The 18,852-nt window shown below is 36.1% G+C and overlaps 1 protein-coding gene across 10 annotated transcripts in view; it reads left to right on the top strand.

Annotated features, from left to right (window-relative positions):
- PUM2 (pumilio RNA binding family member 2) overlaps positions 1–18,852 on the top strand; it is a 77,187-nt gene that overhangs the window by 50,449 nt on the left and 7,886 nt on the right. For 6 of the 10 annotated variants that reach the window (XM_075497855.1, XM_075497857.1, XM_075497860.1 and 3 more), the window contains 7 exons: positions 2,197–2,340; positions 3,412–3,693; positions 8,552–8,788; positions 15,400–15,667; positions 16,230–16,359; positions 18,310–18,444; positions 18,702–18,839. In XM_075497855.1, the coding sequence (XP_075353970.1) occupies positions 2,197–2,340; positions 3,412–3,693; positions 8,552–8,788; positions 15,400–15,667; positions 16,230–16,359; positions 18,310–18,444; positions 18,702–18,839 (1,334 nt within the window). The remainder of the gene's footprint in view (positions 1–2,196; positions 2,341–3,411; positions 3,694–8,551; positions 8,789–15,399; positions 15,668–16,229; positions 16,360–18,309; positions 18,445–18,701; positions 18,840–18,852) is intronic. The other 4 variants (XM_075497858.1, XM_075497859.1, XM_075497861.1 and 1 more) reach the window with 3 other exon arrangements.

The raw sequence follows: 18,852 nt of genomic DNA on the forward strand, positions 1-18,852 counted from the left end.
GGGCCTGAAGTAATATAAAATGATGTGTATTAGTTTCAGATGAGCACAAGGGTGTAAATATATGATCAGTCCTTTTTTATACAGCTATAGCATTATCTGTGGATTTGAACATCTGAAGAGGGTAGGTGGACAGAGTAAATACTGGTAAGTATTAGCCAGTTCTGTGTTCTGAAAAACTGGGTTTATATGATACAGCAGTAACAAATGGCAGGACCAAGACGGTATTATCAATTGAACAGGCCATGAGTAAAAGTAGAAATTATGTAGTTACTGGTAATTAAACATTGCTCATGTATGCAGGAACATATGTGGTATTATAAAGAGCTTTCCTACTGTGTCACTAGTCTTCTAATATTCTATGCTGTGTTCTCTACAGAACTACAGTAAAACAGACAGCAGTCACTCTCACCTTTCCCTACCTTGGAAATGTAGCAATCTTTCTTAGTGGTGAAGGTGGTGGAGCAGCACAGCACAGTTTTGTAGGCAGAAGAGGCAGTGGCACCTATAATGAAAGTTGCCTAACCAGTTCAATTGTAAGAATCTGTTTTGGTTGTTTTTAACTAGCCAGACTTTCAGACAAACTCTGTGGAGGACAACTATCTTCATGTGCTGTTGGTGGGAAAGAGAAGGTAGATGCACCTGGAATGCAAAACAAGTAGTGAGCAGTGGGAACAAACAGGTTTGGAATGATAGTAATGATAAGTTTTCATAACCAGTATAGTGCATTCGTCTCCAGAACTGTAAATTGAACCTAAAGATCTGGATTTTCATCACTCTGTCCTGTTCAGTTACTATCTGAGTTACCTTCATATCTTCAGATTTTCTTAGTGGGAGAGAATTTAGACCTGTGTCTCCAGCTTCCCTACAGAGTACTGTAACCACCAGGCCAGTAGGCAGATGGTGTTTCCAGTTCTGTTTTTGGAGCAAAGCATCTAGGTAAAAGAGATTACACAGATGTTCTAGAAATTGAGGAGGAGACAATATGACTTGGAAGCCTGGCAATTGAGGTACTCACCTGGAATTAAGAGGCCCAGGTTTTTATGTTCAGGTCTGTATGTATTTCAGAGAGAACTCTACTAGAGCTAGTTCTTAACATACATGGAAACTGACTTAAAATAGTATGCAAAATCTTGGTTTTTACACGTACAAAAATAGATGTGTGATTTTTGCAATCTTGACTTTTTTCTTAATAGCATTAGTACATATTTGAACATGGGAGGAATATTGAAATTCTCTTGCGTTTTGTTTTATTACTTTATAAGAATAGTCAACCTAAAAATTAGATGGTGTTATCTTTTCCTTGTCAGCACCCTTTCTTAGATTATCCTAGTTCTTGTCTTCCATTTTTTAGGGATTCTTATTCCAATTCTTCTACTTCATTATCAAGTGTCAGAGCTTTAAAATTAATTCTCTTGCTCTTGTCCTAAATAAAGGGTTTTTGTTTTGCTCTTTTTTGTCTTTTTCTTTCCTTCATTCATATCTTGTATCCTGTTTTCCTTCCTCCTGCTTGCTTTTCTCCTTTTTTCAATTCCTCCTCCTTTTTCTCCCCCAGTTCCAACTCTTAACTGTCAACCGAATGAAATTGTACTTTGATTACAGTCTGTTTTCTGTGAAACCAACTGGAACTAGATAATTTTTGTTCTGGTCGAAGGTATTCCTGTATATAGAGCATTCCTTTCCTAATGTGGTTTTGTAGATGGACTTTTAAGTGTGGCTAGGTAATGTATGGAATCGCCAAACTTACATTTAGTTCAGCCCTTTAATTGTACAGATTTCAATACCTTTTCAATGTACAAAGGAGTACAAGAGAAATGTAGAATATTTTAAATTGCTAAAAGAAGTTGATTCAATAATGATCCAAATATGGCCAGTTGTGTTGTTCCTGTACCTTTTCAGCTATGGTGTTAGAAACTTACTTTGTTAACTCTGAAAATAAAATTCAACTTTAGGCTACTAAATTTAGCTGGTTATTCTAGTTTTTAAAAGTATGTAGAGCATTCCTAAATAAGATTTTGTCATACTCTTTTACAATGTTCACTGTTTTTAGTTTTGATGTCCAGTTGACGTTCTAAGGCAATTTGGCAGAAATGCTGGTTTCCCCCTTGTAGTTTGTTGTCAGAACATTTCAAGGAGAGAAGAAATGCTGACTATATGGGACTAGCTGTACTACTAATTCTTGTGTTCTGTGTTGTGTAGGCTATCAAGTACTAGCTCCCACTGCCTATTATGATCAGACTGGTGCCTTAGTAGTAGGCCCTGGAGCAAGAACTGGCCTTGGAGCACCAGTCAGATTGGTGGCCTCAACTCCTGTTATAATCAGTTCTGCAGCAGCACAAGCAGGTAAGTATTTGATCCTGCATGGAGGTTTCTTCCACTTTGGTATTGAATCTTAACAGTAATGTTGGTTGATTAGTATTTGATGTTGTTGATGTGTTTTGTATGCATCTGTCAAGTTACCTAGTTGTGAAGAATATACCATACATGCTTGCTTTCTTATTCTGTCGCCTCCCTTTCTCTGAGAGACACTGCTGTTTCTCAGAGATGTAGTTTTCCTCTTTTTAATTCAAATTTACAGTCTTCTCCCCATACATATACAGGCGTGTTTCTGCAAATGTTGTTGCTTGTCAGATATGAACATTTTCCTCTTTCCTCTCCCCATGCATATAACATGCACTTCTCATCAATCCCCTAAATAGTGTCCTTTAGGAAGCATCATTTCATTGCTTCGGCCTGGCAGAAGATGATGGAGTGCTCTGGGGCCTTGCTGTGCTTTTCTCCTGAAAGTATTTTCTCCTGAAAAGTGTGGCAAGGAAAAAAAAAAAAACAGAATGGACAGCAGAAGAGGAGAATTAGTTCTATCGAAAGTCTCTAGTTTTCTTTTTCTCTTTTTATCAGTGATAGGGTTTGGTACTACTTTACTGAACCATTGTATTTATTGCATTTGTTAAATTAAAATCCAAAGTACTAACACCAGATTAATTGAATTAATCTGTTCAGAAAACTAGATTTTAAGTTAATCTATAAGCTTCTTTCTCTATGCAGAACTCACTTTTGACATTAGTAGCTGAAGATGTCTTTGAATGACTCTTAGCTGCAACTCTGCTATTGCGACTTTGGATATAAAAGTACAGTTCAGTAAACCGTAATGTTTTATGATGTTTACACTGAAAATTCCCTCAATTACATTAACAATTCTACAGCCTTGATTAACCTACAACATATGCTGTCTTCATCTTTTTCCTCGGGTAATTAAGACTGCGTAATACTATAAAGTCTCTTTTAGTCCTTTAATATGTGAATTTCTGCTTGTTTAAGAGGGCTTCAAGAAAAAAACAATTTAGATCTGAATAGTCCATTTTCAGTCAGAAATGTTTGAGAGAGTAATTATGATTGAAAACATGTGTTTTACAGCTGCAGCTGCTTCAGCTGGAGGAACAGCAAACAATCTCGCGGGAGCCACGAACGGTCTATTTCGGCCACTTGGTGCCCAGCCACAACAACAGCAACAGCAAACAAATAGTAGCCTACAATCCAATTCATTTTATGGCAGTAACTCTTTGACCAATAACTCCCAGAGCAGTTCCCTTTTTTCACATGGTCCTGGCCAACCAGGAAGCACATCTCTTGGCTTTGGAAGTAGCAGCTCTTTAGGAGCAGCTATCGGCTCTGCACTTGGTGGATTTGGCTCATCAGGTAGGTTATTAATATAGTGAGGAAATTCTGTGAGACTTGTGTTAAGCAAAAAAATGTATCTGTATCCAGACATATTATATACACATACATTTCTAAAATAATGCAAAAATAGATTATTCTAGTTTAAAATAAATTATAGGGGAAGAAAAACGGTTTTTTAAATTCACTTGGACTCTGTATACCAGATGCATTTTTGAAGAATATCCTGTAGTCATAGATATCTCCAAAATACTTTTCGATATTGAGCACGGTACTCTGCCCCAGAGGTTTGTTACTGTTTTTAGTAAGCTTTTTTATTTTAAAGGAACTCTTCATTCTGTGTTTAAAATAACAATTGATGGCTTTTGAGATACACATTCTTTTGTTGTAGTTTTCATGTCAGGAAAATTCCTAATTTTTGAAAAAATTAAATAGTATATGACCTTCTAAATTTGATCTAATATTGAAGACTTTGTTTCCATAACATTTTTTATAGGATTTATAAAACAGAAAGACTTAATACCCAAGAATAGTCCTTGTTAACTTCAGTAGGTTTAATCTTAGATACAGTTAGACATAAATAGTTTGGTGCAAGTTTGGGGCCTTAAATTATTGCAACAGATGCTCCTGAATATTATCAACCTCTTTGTATTAAAAAAAAAAAAAAATCAATTTTGCCATCACATTTCTGCTCTATAGCAGAAATTTCTTATTCTCACATTTTTTAAACATGCAAGGTAGGGTTTTTTTTTTTATATTTCAGATTCAGTATTAGTAAGGCAAGCGAAATACCTTTTCTAAAAAATATTTCCTTTGGCTATTAATTTCTAAGTTACAGCAGTGAATTGCTTATTATTATTATTTTAATTAGTGGAGCATGTTTATAATCTTGCGTATCTTGCAGATGGGTAGAAATTGGGGGAAATTTATGTACTCTTAACAGTTTTCTTTTCAAAGTTAAATGCCCCAAGGGAAATAATAATTAAAAAATTCAATGTTGAAAGAAAGATCATTACAAGATAGCTTAATATATGGGAAAACAAAAGGAAAAACTTGCCCTTCAGTATTAAAACATGATACCTGTTATTTGGTAACTAAGTGGAAGTGAATAGTGACATCAAATATACTGTGTACCAACACAGATATTTTCTCAGTGTTGTTTTTCACAAAAATAATATGAAAAGTTATTTACTTTAACAAAACTAATGCTAGGAAATCCGGAATCAAGTTTTACACTGATGCTCTCTAATATCTGATTTTAAAGAGTGGAGTAGGAGACTCTAAACGTCTTTTTAAAAAAAAAAAATTGGGAAAAAAAAAAATGTAGAGGCTACTCAGTCATGTAGCGTTTCTTAATTTTCTACAATACCACAGCAGGTGAATCTTATTTACAAAGTAATTGTGCTGTCCAAATCCTGTATTTTGTAATATAACTTGTCCTGAGCTACTTGTAGGATTTCAGTGAATTCTTAGCAGCTGTGTTTTGCTCTAGGAACAGTTTCATTTCATTGATAGATAGTGATCATATGTGTATCTGCATATTTAATGCAGTGCACCCATTTTAAGTCTCTAGGTAGAATAGTTTTACATCATAAAAGTCTTTATCCAGCATTATCACAAGGGCCTCCATAGAGTACAAATTTTAGCTGTGTATCTACTTAAGAAGAATCAGCATAGTTCTTTCTGACACAGGAGATTAAGCCTTTTTTTTTTTTTGTAGCAAAGGTCAGTTCCAGAGCTTTGTCCAAAGCCTTCAGCATAGACAGCATATGCTGCAATTTTGCAGCAGTATCCTAGGTGATTTAGTTAGCATGGTAGTTTCCACAGGGAAGCAGGAAGCCTCTGCTTTTGCAGTTTGAGAAGTGCTGATGAAAGGTGCTATCTAAACCTGAAATATTTTTAGTAGTATTATTGGAATAAAAGTATATTGAAAGTGCCCGTCTGCCAAGTATAAATTGTACTTGCCATAATAGCCACTTAAAAAATGCTTCCTGGTCATTATTTTTTTTTAAAGAGTTCCTGAGCTGTATGTATATATGAATTGAATTACACAGATGAGTACTTACACAAATGGTGTTAATGCATGTTGAGGCAAGTCAGAAACAAGTTTAATTTTTTATTTGCCAAAGTTTCAGCTTCTTTGTAACTCCCCTCAGTGTGTTGTAAAGTTTGAATTTCAGTTAAAATATAGCCATGAAGACTGACAGATGGCAATACAGATCTTGCCCTTATGTTTTCAGTTGTTGCAGGGAAAAAAAATAGCTCTGCAAAAAAATGCAAAGATGAGCATGTTCTAGCTGAATGACTGAACAATAAAGTAAAAAACAGGAAGAGGCAAGCATACCATGTAAATGGCTGTATGTACTTTACAGTCGCTGCTCTTTTATTATATTCATACTCCATTTTAAATGTTTGGGTACATGATAAGTTACTGCAGCTTAACAGGTAACTAAGAATTAGATCAACTACGGCAGCTTTCCAGATGCCTGCTTGTGGCTTGTGACAAGTGTAAAGTAATTGCATTAGCTTAGACAGTGGTGAAGAGGGGTAAGCTAATTCAAATTACCTTCTGGTTTTTGTGAGCTTTGCTTGTGTGTGTGTGAAAATGCAGCTCAGCTGGTTCATGGTAACTTGTTAAGCTGCAGTAATTTAGCTGAGTAAGAAACCCTGGAAGAAAACTTAAGTTTGCTTAGCTTTTTTCATAGTTGGAAAAATAACAATCCTTCATGTAGCATTGTATTAACATTCACATGGTTCACCAGCTGAGCCAGAACCTGTAGAGCTAGTCTCAAATCTTGAGATTTCTTTCAACTGTTGCCTTAATTTGCTCTTCTGATTTCTTATTCTCAATCTCCTTGCCTAGTTAGTCCTGTATCTTTCCTTCTGGCTTCTCCTCTAGTATGTCTTCCTTCCCAGTTTCTAGGCAACATTTATCTCCCGCTTCTCCTCCCCCTTCCAAATACGTTTCTGTTTCTCCTTGTACGTGTGATGTTCCTATCATCAGCTTACTGTTCTAGTCTTTTTGCCCCATAGTCACATATACCTTCTACAGCCTGACTTTTATTCACATCAGCTTTCTTTTCATTCTCAGTCCCACTGGTTTTGAAAGTGCTTGCCAGTTTTCTTGCAGTCTCCTTATTGGCTCCTTTATCTGACCTTTCTCTCCTCCTGGTTCTGGTTTCCTTTTTTCTTTTTTATCTTTTTTTTTTCCTTTTTTTTTTTCTTTTTCCCTGGTCTATTTCTTGTGTTTGGCTTTTGTCTCCTCTGCATTTGAAGTAGAAAACTTCCTTTTCACACTGTCTGATGGGCCTTCTGAACACAAGGTGGGATCTTGGGCAGTAGTTTCAGAGTCCATTTTTGGCACACAGAAGCCTAGAAGATCAATTACAGGAAAAACCTTTATCAGCCACCTGAGATATGCCATGTGTGGACAGGAGTTTTAAGTTTTCAGCTATGAGTCTTTAACAGATCTGTGCTGAACTTGTATGAACTGTGATTTTTCTAAGATTTTTAGCTCAAAGAGAGCATGAAAATAAAGGTCTCCTGTTGCTGGCATATTGGTCTGAGTACGTGAAAGCATTAACTTCTCAAATAATAGGTAGCTGGATTATTTTGCTAAGGATAAAGCATCTTTCCTTGCCTGTTTTTCTGAAATGGCAGTGTTGTTTGGGCAGAACTTCTTTGAAAAATTTGGTCCAAGCAGGTACCTGCCATGAAAACTATTAGCCAAGTTGCTAATGTTAGGAGGAAACAAATTAGTGTCTTAAAAAGGGAAGTATCAGGTGACCTTTATAGTGGGCCATGCTGCCAGCTTTAGTACGAAGGTACCTGACAAGGGTAAAGATTATGGAAGTATAAATTCTGACCTTTTCCTTTTTAAGTTGAAGGAGAAATCAGTTTTCCAAATTCAGCTTAAGAAGCATCTTTGTTACCAAAAATCCATCATCTTGGTTTTGTTAATGAGTATAATAATGTTCCAGTGTTTAAAATAGACACTCTAGTTTAATATTTCACTAGTATGCAACAGATACTAGAATTTTAACATTTCTAAAAACTTTTTTATTGTTCTCCTAATTTATCCTAGACTGTTCATCGCCCTGCTGAATGATGCTGTGCAGGATAACCAGTCCTTCACTAATACACTGTTATCCAAAGCTTCTAGTCTAATTTGACTTTCAGAAATACTGGTAGCAGTAAAACTGCATTTTTAGTTTCTCACCTTAATTTTCCTGTCTCTGCTCTGCTTCTCATCATCTTCTTAGCCTATTTCTCCTTTATAATATCTTTTCAAAACACTTCTTTGAGAACCATAATTCTTGTAGGAAATTTTAAGTAGTCATTTTTTTCCTACAGGTGAGGGGTTCACAAACAAGAGGAAGTTCAGAAACAGCTGAACAGCAACATAGGTTATTTTCTGAACCCTTAAACAACAACAACCTATTGTCTCTAGCCTTTTTCCTGAAATAAAGTATCACTGTCTGACTAATAATTTATGGTGGAAAAAAATTTATCAAAGAGTTTAGTGGACATATTTTTAGAATCCTTTATTCTGTAAAGTGACAGTGTAATCTAATCTCATAAATTCCATATTTGTCCCAAAGCCTGAAGCCAGGCGGTTAAAACAGAGTACTGCAATATTACTGTGAGAAGTCTAGAATGAAATGTTGAAAGTCATGGGCATTGGTGAAATTACTTTTCAGTGGTATGTTTATACCCACTTAGATTTACGTAAAAGCATGTGTGGTTATCACAGTAATTGTCTTTGTCATAACGATTGCTGTAATTATTGTGATCGCATCTGTTATTGCCCAGCTGTAGTTGGGGATAGGTTTTATTCAGTTGACACTGTGTAATTAGGGTCTTTTTATTTCTTCTTCAGTTGGCAGTTCTGCAAGTAGTAGTGCCACAAGGAGAGATTCTCTATCTACTAGCTCTGACTTGTACAAAAGATCTAGTAGCAGCCTAGCACCCATAGGGCAGCCATTTTACAATAGTCTGGGATTTTCCTCCTCTCCAAGTCCAATAGGCATGCCTCTGCCAAGCCAAACGCCAGGACATTCACTTACGCCACCGCCATCACTTTCATCACATGGATCCTCATCCAGTTTGCATTTAGGTAAAAAAAACAAAAACAAAAAACCAAAAAAAACCACTTTTTGTTTGTATGTGTGTATGTATTTCTATGTGTAAAATATATGTTGCATAAGAGATGTCACGTTACCTTTGCTGTTAAACAGTTTTGTAATGAAGAGGGGCCATTCCTGAAAGGTGAAGAGCACGCTCAAATGCTCATTGATTTGACAGTGGAGGGCACTCAGCTTTTTGCAGTATCGGGCCAACAACAGATTTTTCTTCCCTTGCAGAAGCCCGATAGAGAGCCCAGTAAGACTTACTCATCCTTTTTGTATTATGTTTCTACAGTATGACAAGCAAAGGTGCATTATTTTTGTTTCTACTTCAGTGTATTACCACTTTAAGGACATTTTAAGATGATACTGTATTTAATAGTGAAGTGACTTTCACTACTGCCCCTTACCATGATAAAGTAGGAAAGTGAGCAAAACTCTCAATGTGAAATGTATTGAAAGGTGATTTTTGAATCAGTGAGCCTACTACCTCGTGACCCAGATGCTTTGCCAGGAAGACAATAGTTTATCACTAGGCTGGTGGAAAAAAAGAAAATACATTTGTGAAAGAAATAGCAACGGCTTTGCCAGTGGTGGCTCTCTGTTATCGAAGGTATTTTTTAAGGAATTATGGTAGTAATCTTTTAGAAATTTTTTGAGCTAGTTAGATGACATGGGAGCTCAACCTTTTTAAAAAAAAATTAAAAAATCTAAAGAAACCCCACCACAGCCTACAGTATACTTAGAAGAGAAAGCCTCTAACCTGAGGTTACTTGATAAACTTGCCCTTTTTTTGCTGCAAATATTTATGGTCATTTAATTTGGATGCTAAAATAATATAATGAAACTGGATGTAATTTCAAGATTGAGTTGCCTGTTGCTCCAGTAACTATTCAGTGCACAGTTTTACGCATGTAATAGGCAACCTAATCCCCTATACTTCTGTTAGTTCAAATAAAACAAAAAAATTTAAAAGTGCCTACCGAAATACACTTTAAGTGATAAATGTGTGAGTGGTTTGTATAACAAGGTTAAAAGTAATTTAAATATATTACATTTACAGTTCAGTATCCCCTTCACGGTTAAGTGCTGAATACCCGAAGTAAAACAGGGCAAGGGGATGTTTCAGCACATTTTATTTTTTTTACTTACCTTTTTTCCTTTTTCAGGTCTACAAAGTGCACCTTTGGGCTGAGACCAAGCATGGAAAGTTTCAGCCCAAATGGAGGCTTTTGAGAAAGTTCTGAACATCTGACAATGGGGTTATCATGGAAATCTTTTTCTTTCTTTCTTTTCAAAGTACTCTCACAATAGTTTTCATATTACTGAAAACTATACTTAAACCAAATTTTGGAAGGCATTATCTAAAATCCAAAACATTTAAAGTTTTGTGGTGTTTCACGTTTGATAAATGTTAAAAGACTTTTTTCAGTTCTGAGAAAATAAGATGTGATCAGTATAGAGGATTACCTCTATCAGCAGAAATTGTTAAATACTGATTTTAATCCATTTCGGACTGTTTGGCAGTGTGAACTAAGCATAGTAGTTTGTTAAAATCATGTACTAGATCAGTGTGTAAAGGCCAGAATATACAGTTGTACTCTGAAAATTGACACAACCTTGTTGGCTTCCATGTGTGCTGCCTCTTCATCTGCCAAATGAAGTGGACCTTGATTACGGGTAAACTTTTTGCTACCTTACCAAATCAATCTGAAATCTGGAAATTTAGATCTTCTGGATTTTTGCGTTCACAAAAGTGCAGTAATTCTTTTTAGCATTTTCTGCACTCTGCTCTGTGTCTCATCTTTGCACAGTTACATCCAAAGTGCACCATCGCAAAAAGTTGAAGGCTATTTCTGCAGTTAATTGTCCGTCCTGTTAAATTTATTCTGGTGTGTTCATCAGCCGCTCTTGGAAGCATTTGTTTTGTTCTCACATATTTTAAAAAAAAAAAGCAAAGCTTTCTCACCAAATGAGAAGTTATACCTGAAATCAAACAGGGATTATATTTTAAGAAGGGTGTGATTATCATGTAGTCACTTTTCAGAGTAGAACAACATTGTAAGTTCATGTCTGCATGCAGTTTCCATTGGTGTTCTGATAATGCCTGTCAAATGCAGCTCTCCCTCCACCTTCAAAACTTGTTGTCCTGCCTGCTTATATCAACAGGTTCAGCTAAGTTTAACTGCTATTTTAAAATGGGCATCAAACTCGGTTGCTCCTGTTTCAGCCACCAGAATACTAGAGCACAATACTGGGAAAGGGTGCATGGTTTTATAACCCCTTTGTCAGACACTGCTGCAATTTGTAGCTTGAAAGACCAATTTCCCTTTTACGAGAAATTAGTGATGTTTTACTGTTTTTATCTCTTCTCACCAACTCTTATCCAACATCCTAAAATAGGAATGTGCTAATTACTTTGTTCTAGTGTCAGTTTTCCTGTATTTGAAGGGATTTGTCAGTTGTCTGTAGCTGCTTCTTTACTGTAATCAGTTGGAGCAGTAAGGTCATGAATTTGAACTACCCTTTCACTCCCAGGGACAAAAAAAGTACAAGAGGAAGTATTTTTCCTATGTTACAAAAAAACCCTTTTAGATTGGTAGTGCTTACTCTGTTTGATGGTACATTGCAGCATTTTAAGGGTTTGGTGTAGAGTTGGATTTTTAAAATCTGGGCTTTTGGAGGTAATTATTTGCTGTGCGTTGCAAGCCAAGCTTGTTAGTAGTTCAGACTGATGTTTTACCTTCAGAAGTAGTCATTCTGGGTAAGAGTGAAGGCCTCTTGGCAAGACAGTATGGGGAGCTTTGCATTGCCTCTGCTGTACTCTGTAGGGCTACGTACTCTGTAGGGCTTCGGCATAATAAGCACTTGCATTGACTCATAAAATATACACACATATATATACATATATGTGCACATATATATGTGTAATTTTCCATATGAAGGTGAAATTTTTAGCTGAGGATGAGATGAAGCTACTTTTTTACAGATGAACAAATACATTGTAGAGATCAAGTTTAAAGTGTTTATATACTTGTATGTATTTTACTAGAAAATAATATGCTGACTGATTAAACAGCAGTTACTGAGCAGTATATCTGTTTTATGTCTTGGTTAGAAACAATTGAAGAAATATTTTGGTAATAAGTACTAACAGACTAATACTATCAAAATAAATGTGCCTAGATCTAGTTTCTAATACTTTTTTCATGTTCTCCTTTACATTAAATAATGCTATCCGTGTTAAGGAGTTAGTAATTTAACATGCTTTGTGTCCTTGAAGCTTAGTAAGGCTCTGTTTTAGATGGTCTATAATCCCCTTTATACCTCTGTGCCTCTTCTTCCCTATGGACTAGCCTCAGGGATTTAGGTTCAATTAAACTGTAAAACAATTTAATATTATTTGTTTTACGAGATCAGAAGTGATAACTAAGTTATTATCTGAAGACTGAACTGCACGCTTTATTCCTCAACAGTTCGTAATTGTGTGGCTATACTGATGCCTGATAAAATCTCAGTGTTTGCAGAAATGTTTAGACTAGGTGCTTTATTCAGTAGGGTATGTTCCTCAAATAATTTATAAGACCTAGTCTGTTACCTTTCTGGTTTGGGATCAGAATCTGTAAAACAAGTCTTCTGAGTTCTTGAAGAGCATGGGGATGTCATAGGCTTTGCAGGAGGATTTGGGTAACTAGAATTCAGATTTCAGTTTTCCATTTCTAAGCTGCTCACACTCAGGAGTTTTCAGGAAGGAGACCAGGTGTCCTTAATGTCCACACTAATGCTTGGTGGTTTTGGACTGAGAAAGTAATGAGTACAATATTTAAGAAAATAGTCTATTGTATACAGGAGTATATCTGCATATAATAAGTACGCATGACAATATGCTTTTATTTTGGGGGTTTTACTATTTTTCAAATCTGCAAAGTTGCCACTGAGCTATGACACTGCTGCTGTAATAAAAGGTTACATGAGAAGGAAGGCTAATTACCTATGAAATTACTGTTTTTTATAATAGCATCCAGGGTTTTACAAGGTTAAGCTTTCTGTGTGCTTTTGAAGTATGACAGGTTCTTCTAGGATACCTGGATATGTTTTCAGCCTTCCTGTATTATGATCCTGCTTAACGTGATAGTCTTAAGTAGCCTCACAGGCTAGACAGGAGTCTCCCAGCTGTGGCATAGTCATCTTACAAGCCTTAAAAAAGGGATGGTTCCCAAATTAGACTGAAGAAAGGCTTGATAATCCTGAGTGTGAAATGTATTGTATACGTGCAGTTCTACTACACATATTTGTTAAAATTTTAACAAATATTTTTTAGCATATTTGTAGTATATTTGCTACAAAAATTTTGTAGCATATTTGTTAAAAGCTACCAAGTTTCTTAATTTCTGTTTGAATTGCTGATAAATTGTCACATTTAATTTATACTTACCTGAAGGCTCAGTTAAAAAAAAAAAAAAAAAAAAAAAGGCTGAAACAATTCCTGACTCTCATGTGCAATTCCATGACTGTGTATGCAAATCAGAGCCATGCAGTTTGTAAGCATATAATCAAAACGGCCCTATTAGTTTTTGGCACAGAATTGAGCATATGTGATCAGTGGAGCAATAGAGATGCTACAACAGGGAAGTAACCAGTAAGACTTCCTTTTAAACGGGCTTTGCTGCCCTCTCGTGGCATTAAGTAGTGTTACCACACAGCATTTACAGGGAAGCTAGGATTTCATTCATATATTAAATAATATAGATGAGAACTACCATGATTTCAGGTGCATAACTTTTTTGTTCTTTAGAAGGCTGTTCCTGGAAGATAAATTACTGTAGAGCATCACTCTGCATACTGCTTCACCTGCAGAATGTTGGGTTTCTTTTTTGGTTTTGTCTGTTAGTATCATGTCGCTGTCCGCTCTTTTCTGGAAATAGTGATTGTCAATGGAAACTAAAAGTGATAGTTAAAACTTGATTTTTTTCTGGCTGTAGAGAATTAAGAGGCTTTAATTTAAAAGAAAACCTAGTGGTTTTTTTAAAAGGTATTGTGGGGCATAAAGTATTTACTGATTCTTTACTGATTCTTACCACTGAATTTTGAAAACTAATAGTAAAATAAATACTAATTATTTCTATGTTAGGGCATAATCCTATACAGTGCAATAAATGTGATGCTTGATATGTCTTGCAGAGCACTAACATCTCAGATTCTGGTATTGCAATTTGACCTTTCGAAAAAGATACTTTATCATTAATACATTACCAGCCCACTGTAACACTGTTGTTGCCTGGCCTTATAAATATTTGGAACCAAAAGAAGGCTTGGCTGGGGCACTGTCAGCTGATTTTTTTTTTATTTTTTTTTTTAATTAATTTTGTAATAGAGCACCATTCAAACAGCACATACTGCAATTTGTTTTAAATTCAAATGTAGATATTTATTCTGTTGACTTTGAAAGGGCTTTCAGTTACTATGTCACTTTCTAGATAATTTGTAGGGAAACTGAAAATGCTTTCTTTTTCCAATTCATACTCTATAATTTTAGGTTGTCTGGGTTTTTTTCCCCAAGTAGTAGAGTTGAGGTTTCTAGATGGGAATTGTCTTTGAATATTTCTGCTTATAGTATAGGAGCAGTATCCCTTTTAAAAACATACTCTAGCTGGGAAAGATTCTTTGTTTGCATGCTTATTATAATTGCTGCCTGTTGTAAAGTGGAGGGGAGAGAGGCCTACTGGAGGAGTTCAGAGTGACATAAACTGATTAGAGAGCAATATGTGAGGAGAAATTCCCAGGACTGTGAGATGATGATAGCTGTAGGTGGAATCACTAGCAGAAAGGAGTAGGACCTAAACATAGGAAGGTAATTCAGTTCTTAGAAAGTAAGGAAAGACAAAGTGTAGTGAGAGTGATGAATGTTGTCACAGCAAGGAAAGGACTTCATGTTTCTAAAAGGAACTTCAGTTTGTTATATCTTTTGGTCATTTTAGACTTAAGTAGAGCATTCTTACTTACTTGGTTTGAAATTTGACATATTTAGTGCTTACAAGAGGTACCAGATGGAAAGCCTGGGATGCTGAAGTCATGAAGTATCCTGTAGAACAGGTACAGCATGACAGGAGGCACCATGTATGCCTCCCCAAAAATGCCCTTTCACACTGTAAATTGGAAAGGTACCTCCATAGGGACTGAAGGGTAGTTCAGATTTCATGGTCTATTTTGAAACAATTGGCTAACTTTGAGACTACTAACAAGGGTATAAGTCAGTATTACTTGTGAAGTGGAAATCTGCCCACTAAGCTAAGGCCCACCCAGTTCTAAAGTTTCTGTAAGTCTGAGTGGGTGCTCACTTTACTTGCTTCGTTATATTCTTCTAATGACATTTCTTTCCCTGGTGCCCTTCACATAAAGTAAAAATGAGGAGGAGAATGGTTTTATTTATTGGAAGATAAAGCTATCTAACTCCTCCAGGCATAATGAGGTAAATATAAATAACAAGACAACACTGTTGTTCTCTTTGGCTCCAGGGTGTATCCGTAGTTCTAGTACACTTACTGTTTTACTGTTTCTTATTTTCCTTACGGCTTTTACTGACAGAACTGCTTCCTTGTAGGAGGACTGACAAATGGTAGTGGTCGCTATATTTCTGCAGCACCTGGAGCCGAAGCAAAGTATCGCAGTGCGGCAAGTACCTCCAGTCTTTTTAGCTCCACCAGTCAGCTCTTCCCTCCTTCACGCCTTCGTTACAGTAGGTCTGATATTATGCCTTCTGGACGTAGTCGATTGCTGGAAGATTTCAGAAACAATCGCTTCCCTAATCTTCAACTAAGAGACCTTGTTGGACATATTGTTGAATTTTCCCAAGACCAGCATGGTTCTAGGTAATTATTATAGTAAAGTTAATAACTTAATAATATTTTACTGCTTTGATATTGTTATATTAACATCAAACATTTGGATGAGCTGCTAGTCATCTTAATACAAAGCATGCCATTAGTTGGAGCACATGCTCTTACACTGACCTTTTTCTTCTCTAGGAAATTTCATTATGGAAGTAGTATAAATTTAGCTGCTTGTAGAAGTTCTCAGTGTGGAAATAGCCTCATAACTAGACTTGTAAACTCTAGTATTTAGGTATCAAAACGGTGTTGATTAAGAAAACAAAGTATCTGGCATCTGGAATGTAAAACCATTTTTCAGCAATACATCATGAGGTACTTGGTTATTGTTATTCTTTTCATCTTTAATCCTTTTCAAATGAAAGTTTTTAAGTATCGTTTTACTAAAATGTATCCTTTTATATGCAAAGGCACTACTTTCGTTTTAATAAGTTTTATAAATGTTGAATATTTGCTTTAGAATTTTGAGGTGTCTCATTGAAACAGTGTTTGAGAGGTTTTCCTGTTGTTTATGTAAAGCATAATGTACCTTTTTTGCACTTAGATTTATACAGCAAAAGCTGGAGCGAGCTACTCCAGCTGAGCGCCAGATGGTATTTAATGAGATCCTGCAAGCAGCATATCAATTGATGACTGATGTGTTTGGAAACTATGTAATACAGAAGTTCTTTGAGGTAAGCATAACACTAAGTGTATGAACAGAAATGCGAATGAAATGCTGTAAAATCTGATTAACTGTTTTTTTTTCATAACATCATAGCAGAATTCTACTGGACTTTTACCACAGAGCCCAAGCGTATAACACTGCACATGTGTGTTCTGTCCTGTATCCCCTGCTTTGTTTTGTAACAGGCACAGTCTCTTTACACTGGTGGTGCATATGTTGGTGAACATTGGTGAACGTACAGGCTGCACACTCAAGCTTTGCAAGCCTTTTAGCATAAATAACGGACACTTTCAGCAGATTATGGGGATTTGAAGGATACTTTTTTTGGTTACTGCATCGTGGTAAAGAGTGGGTCTGGAAAATGCTCTTGTACCCAAATAAATAGCTATGTGAACTTCATCCAGTGCTGTACATGAAGAAACTCACATAAAATGTATTGAGGCAGAAGAATTTTGAGGAAGGGATGTCATAAGATACATCCAATATTCCTAAAACTAGTATTTAAAACAGCTTTAGCTTTTCCTAAAAACTATAGGGTAAAAAAAAAAAAAAGCCTTATCAAAGAGTTACAAGATTTGACTTAGAAGAAAAAGCAATACTTGTGTTCTGGAAAAAAGTTATATGTAGGAAAGGTATCTAGCATAGTGTACTTAAAATCAAGGACCGTATCAAAGTATCTGGGTGGATAGAAGGGGAAGCTGGAAAATGTCCAATAAGAAATAAGATGGTTGCTGTAAACAGGAATGTAGTTTTTGATGAGTAATCTATGAAACAATGTGCTCACTTTTTTTTAATTGATATTCTTTTTTACAAATCAAAGTATCTTCTGAAAAGCATGGCTAATGTATGGTATGTAAGATCTTGATCTTGTTCAAGGGTCATCAATTGCTGTTTTTTTCCATAATGTTAGGTTGGATGGATACATAGATAATCATTGTCAATTGAGTGTTTTCATCTTAATGCTGCGGAGGAGTTCTCAAGAAAAAAGTGCACTAGGCCTTAGGTGTTAGTAGGGGACTTAGTTCATTATTTAAGTAGGAGGGTGAAGTGTGTGAGCTTTCTTCAGAGCCTTAGGTGACTACAGGTGTGGGATTTGACAGTTCTAAGCAGTGCTGCATGAATATTGCTGGTGCCACCCAACTGATTGTCCAAGTGATCACTTCTGTGTGGTCTCTTGTACTGTGCCAACTCAGGAGCCTTGTGTGGGAATCTGGGAACGGGGTTATGTGTGGTGTTATGAAGCTTGACTGGCTTCTACTTTGCTCAACATGGAGCAGCACAGAAGGTTGTAGTAGCACTGTGGAGGGAATACTATGGGCAGGAATTAGCTACTGCTGAAAAACATTGGTTGAATTATACTCTAATACAGCCGGTGTACAAAACTATTTTGATTTTGCTCTGCAGAGCCCAAGTATTTCTAGATTTCCCAAGTGCCCATGGTAAGAATGACCCTTCAAGCCACGTGAAGTTACGAAGAAGCTACTTCAAGGGTTGAAATCTTTCCCCCCAGCCCCCTCCTGTTACAGCTTGCTTACTGTATACAAGATGTAAGATACACTGACCTGTACAAATTTGAGACACCAGAGAAAACCTGATTTGAATAAATACATTACAGTAATCTGTAATTAATTTGCCTGGTATAATTTGTCTAAATAAGTGGGTTATTGCACTTAAATATTCCTACAGACAGTCAAGTATGAACTACTTCAGTCTCTGTTGTCTTTCAAGGTCATGCATTTGATAGCAGGTATGTGACTGGAATGTGGAATACGACAAAATGTTGCGTTTAGAATATAAAAGCTTCTGGGAAATACACCCACCAAAAATACAAAGGGAAAAATCATTCAAAGCGCACTGTAAACCTGTAATACATCATGAAAGTACTTACTCTGACATGTAAATTCCAGCATGCTGCAATATGTCTTCATTTGTTAACAGCATGTTTATTTTGTTTTAGTTTGGAAGCCTGGATCAAAAGTTAGCCCTAGCAACACGCATACGTGGTCATGTTCTGCCGTTAGCCCTACAGATGTATGGTTGTCGTGTTATTCAGAAAGCACTTGAGTCAATCTCACCTGACCAGCAGGTAATTGTAAGTTAGAGCAATACTTTTTTAAAAATTTTATTTCTTTTTATTGCATCCATCTTTTTACTTGCTTAAATTGTTGATTGTTCATTTCATTATGAAATGCCCTAGGGACTAAAATAGTTGTTTAAATTAAATTGCTGAGGTACACAAGTAAACCACCAGTGAATATGAAGATTGGACAGTTAGGATGAAATGGAATATTCCTTTGGAGAGGAGGGGGAACAAATCATTGTAAAGACAAGGATAATCTTTTTTTCCAGAATGAAATGGTGAAAGAGTTGGATGGTCACGTTCTGAAATGTGTGAAAGATCAAAATGGAAACCATGTTGTACAAAAATGTATTGAGTGTGTTCAACCCCAGTCGCTCCAGTTCATCATTGACGCATTCAAAGGACAGGTAGTGTCAACAG

This window comes from Mycteria americana, chromosome 3 (genome assembly GCF_035582795.1).
Source record: "Mycteria americana isolate JAX WOST 10 ecotype Jacksonville Zoo and Gardens chromosome 3, USCA_MyAme_1.0, whole genome shotgun sequence".
Classification (NCBI taxonomy): Eukaryota; Metazoa; Chordata; class Aves; order Ciconiiformes; family Ciconiidae; genus Mycteria; species Mycteria americana.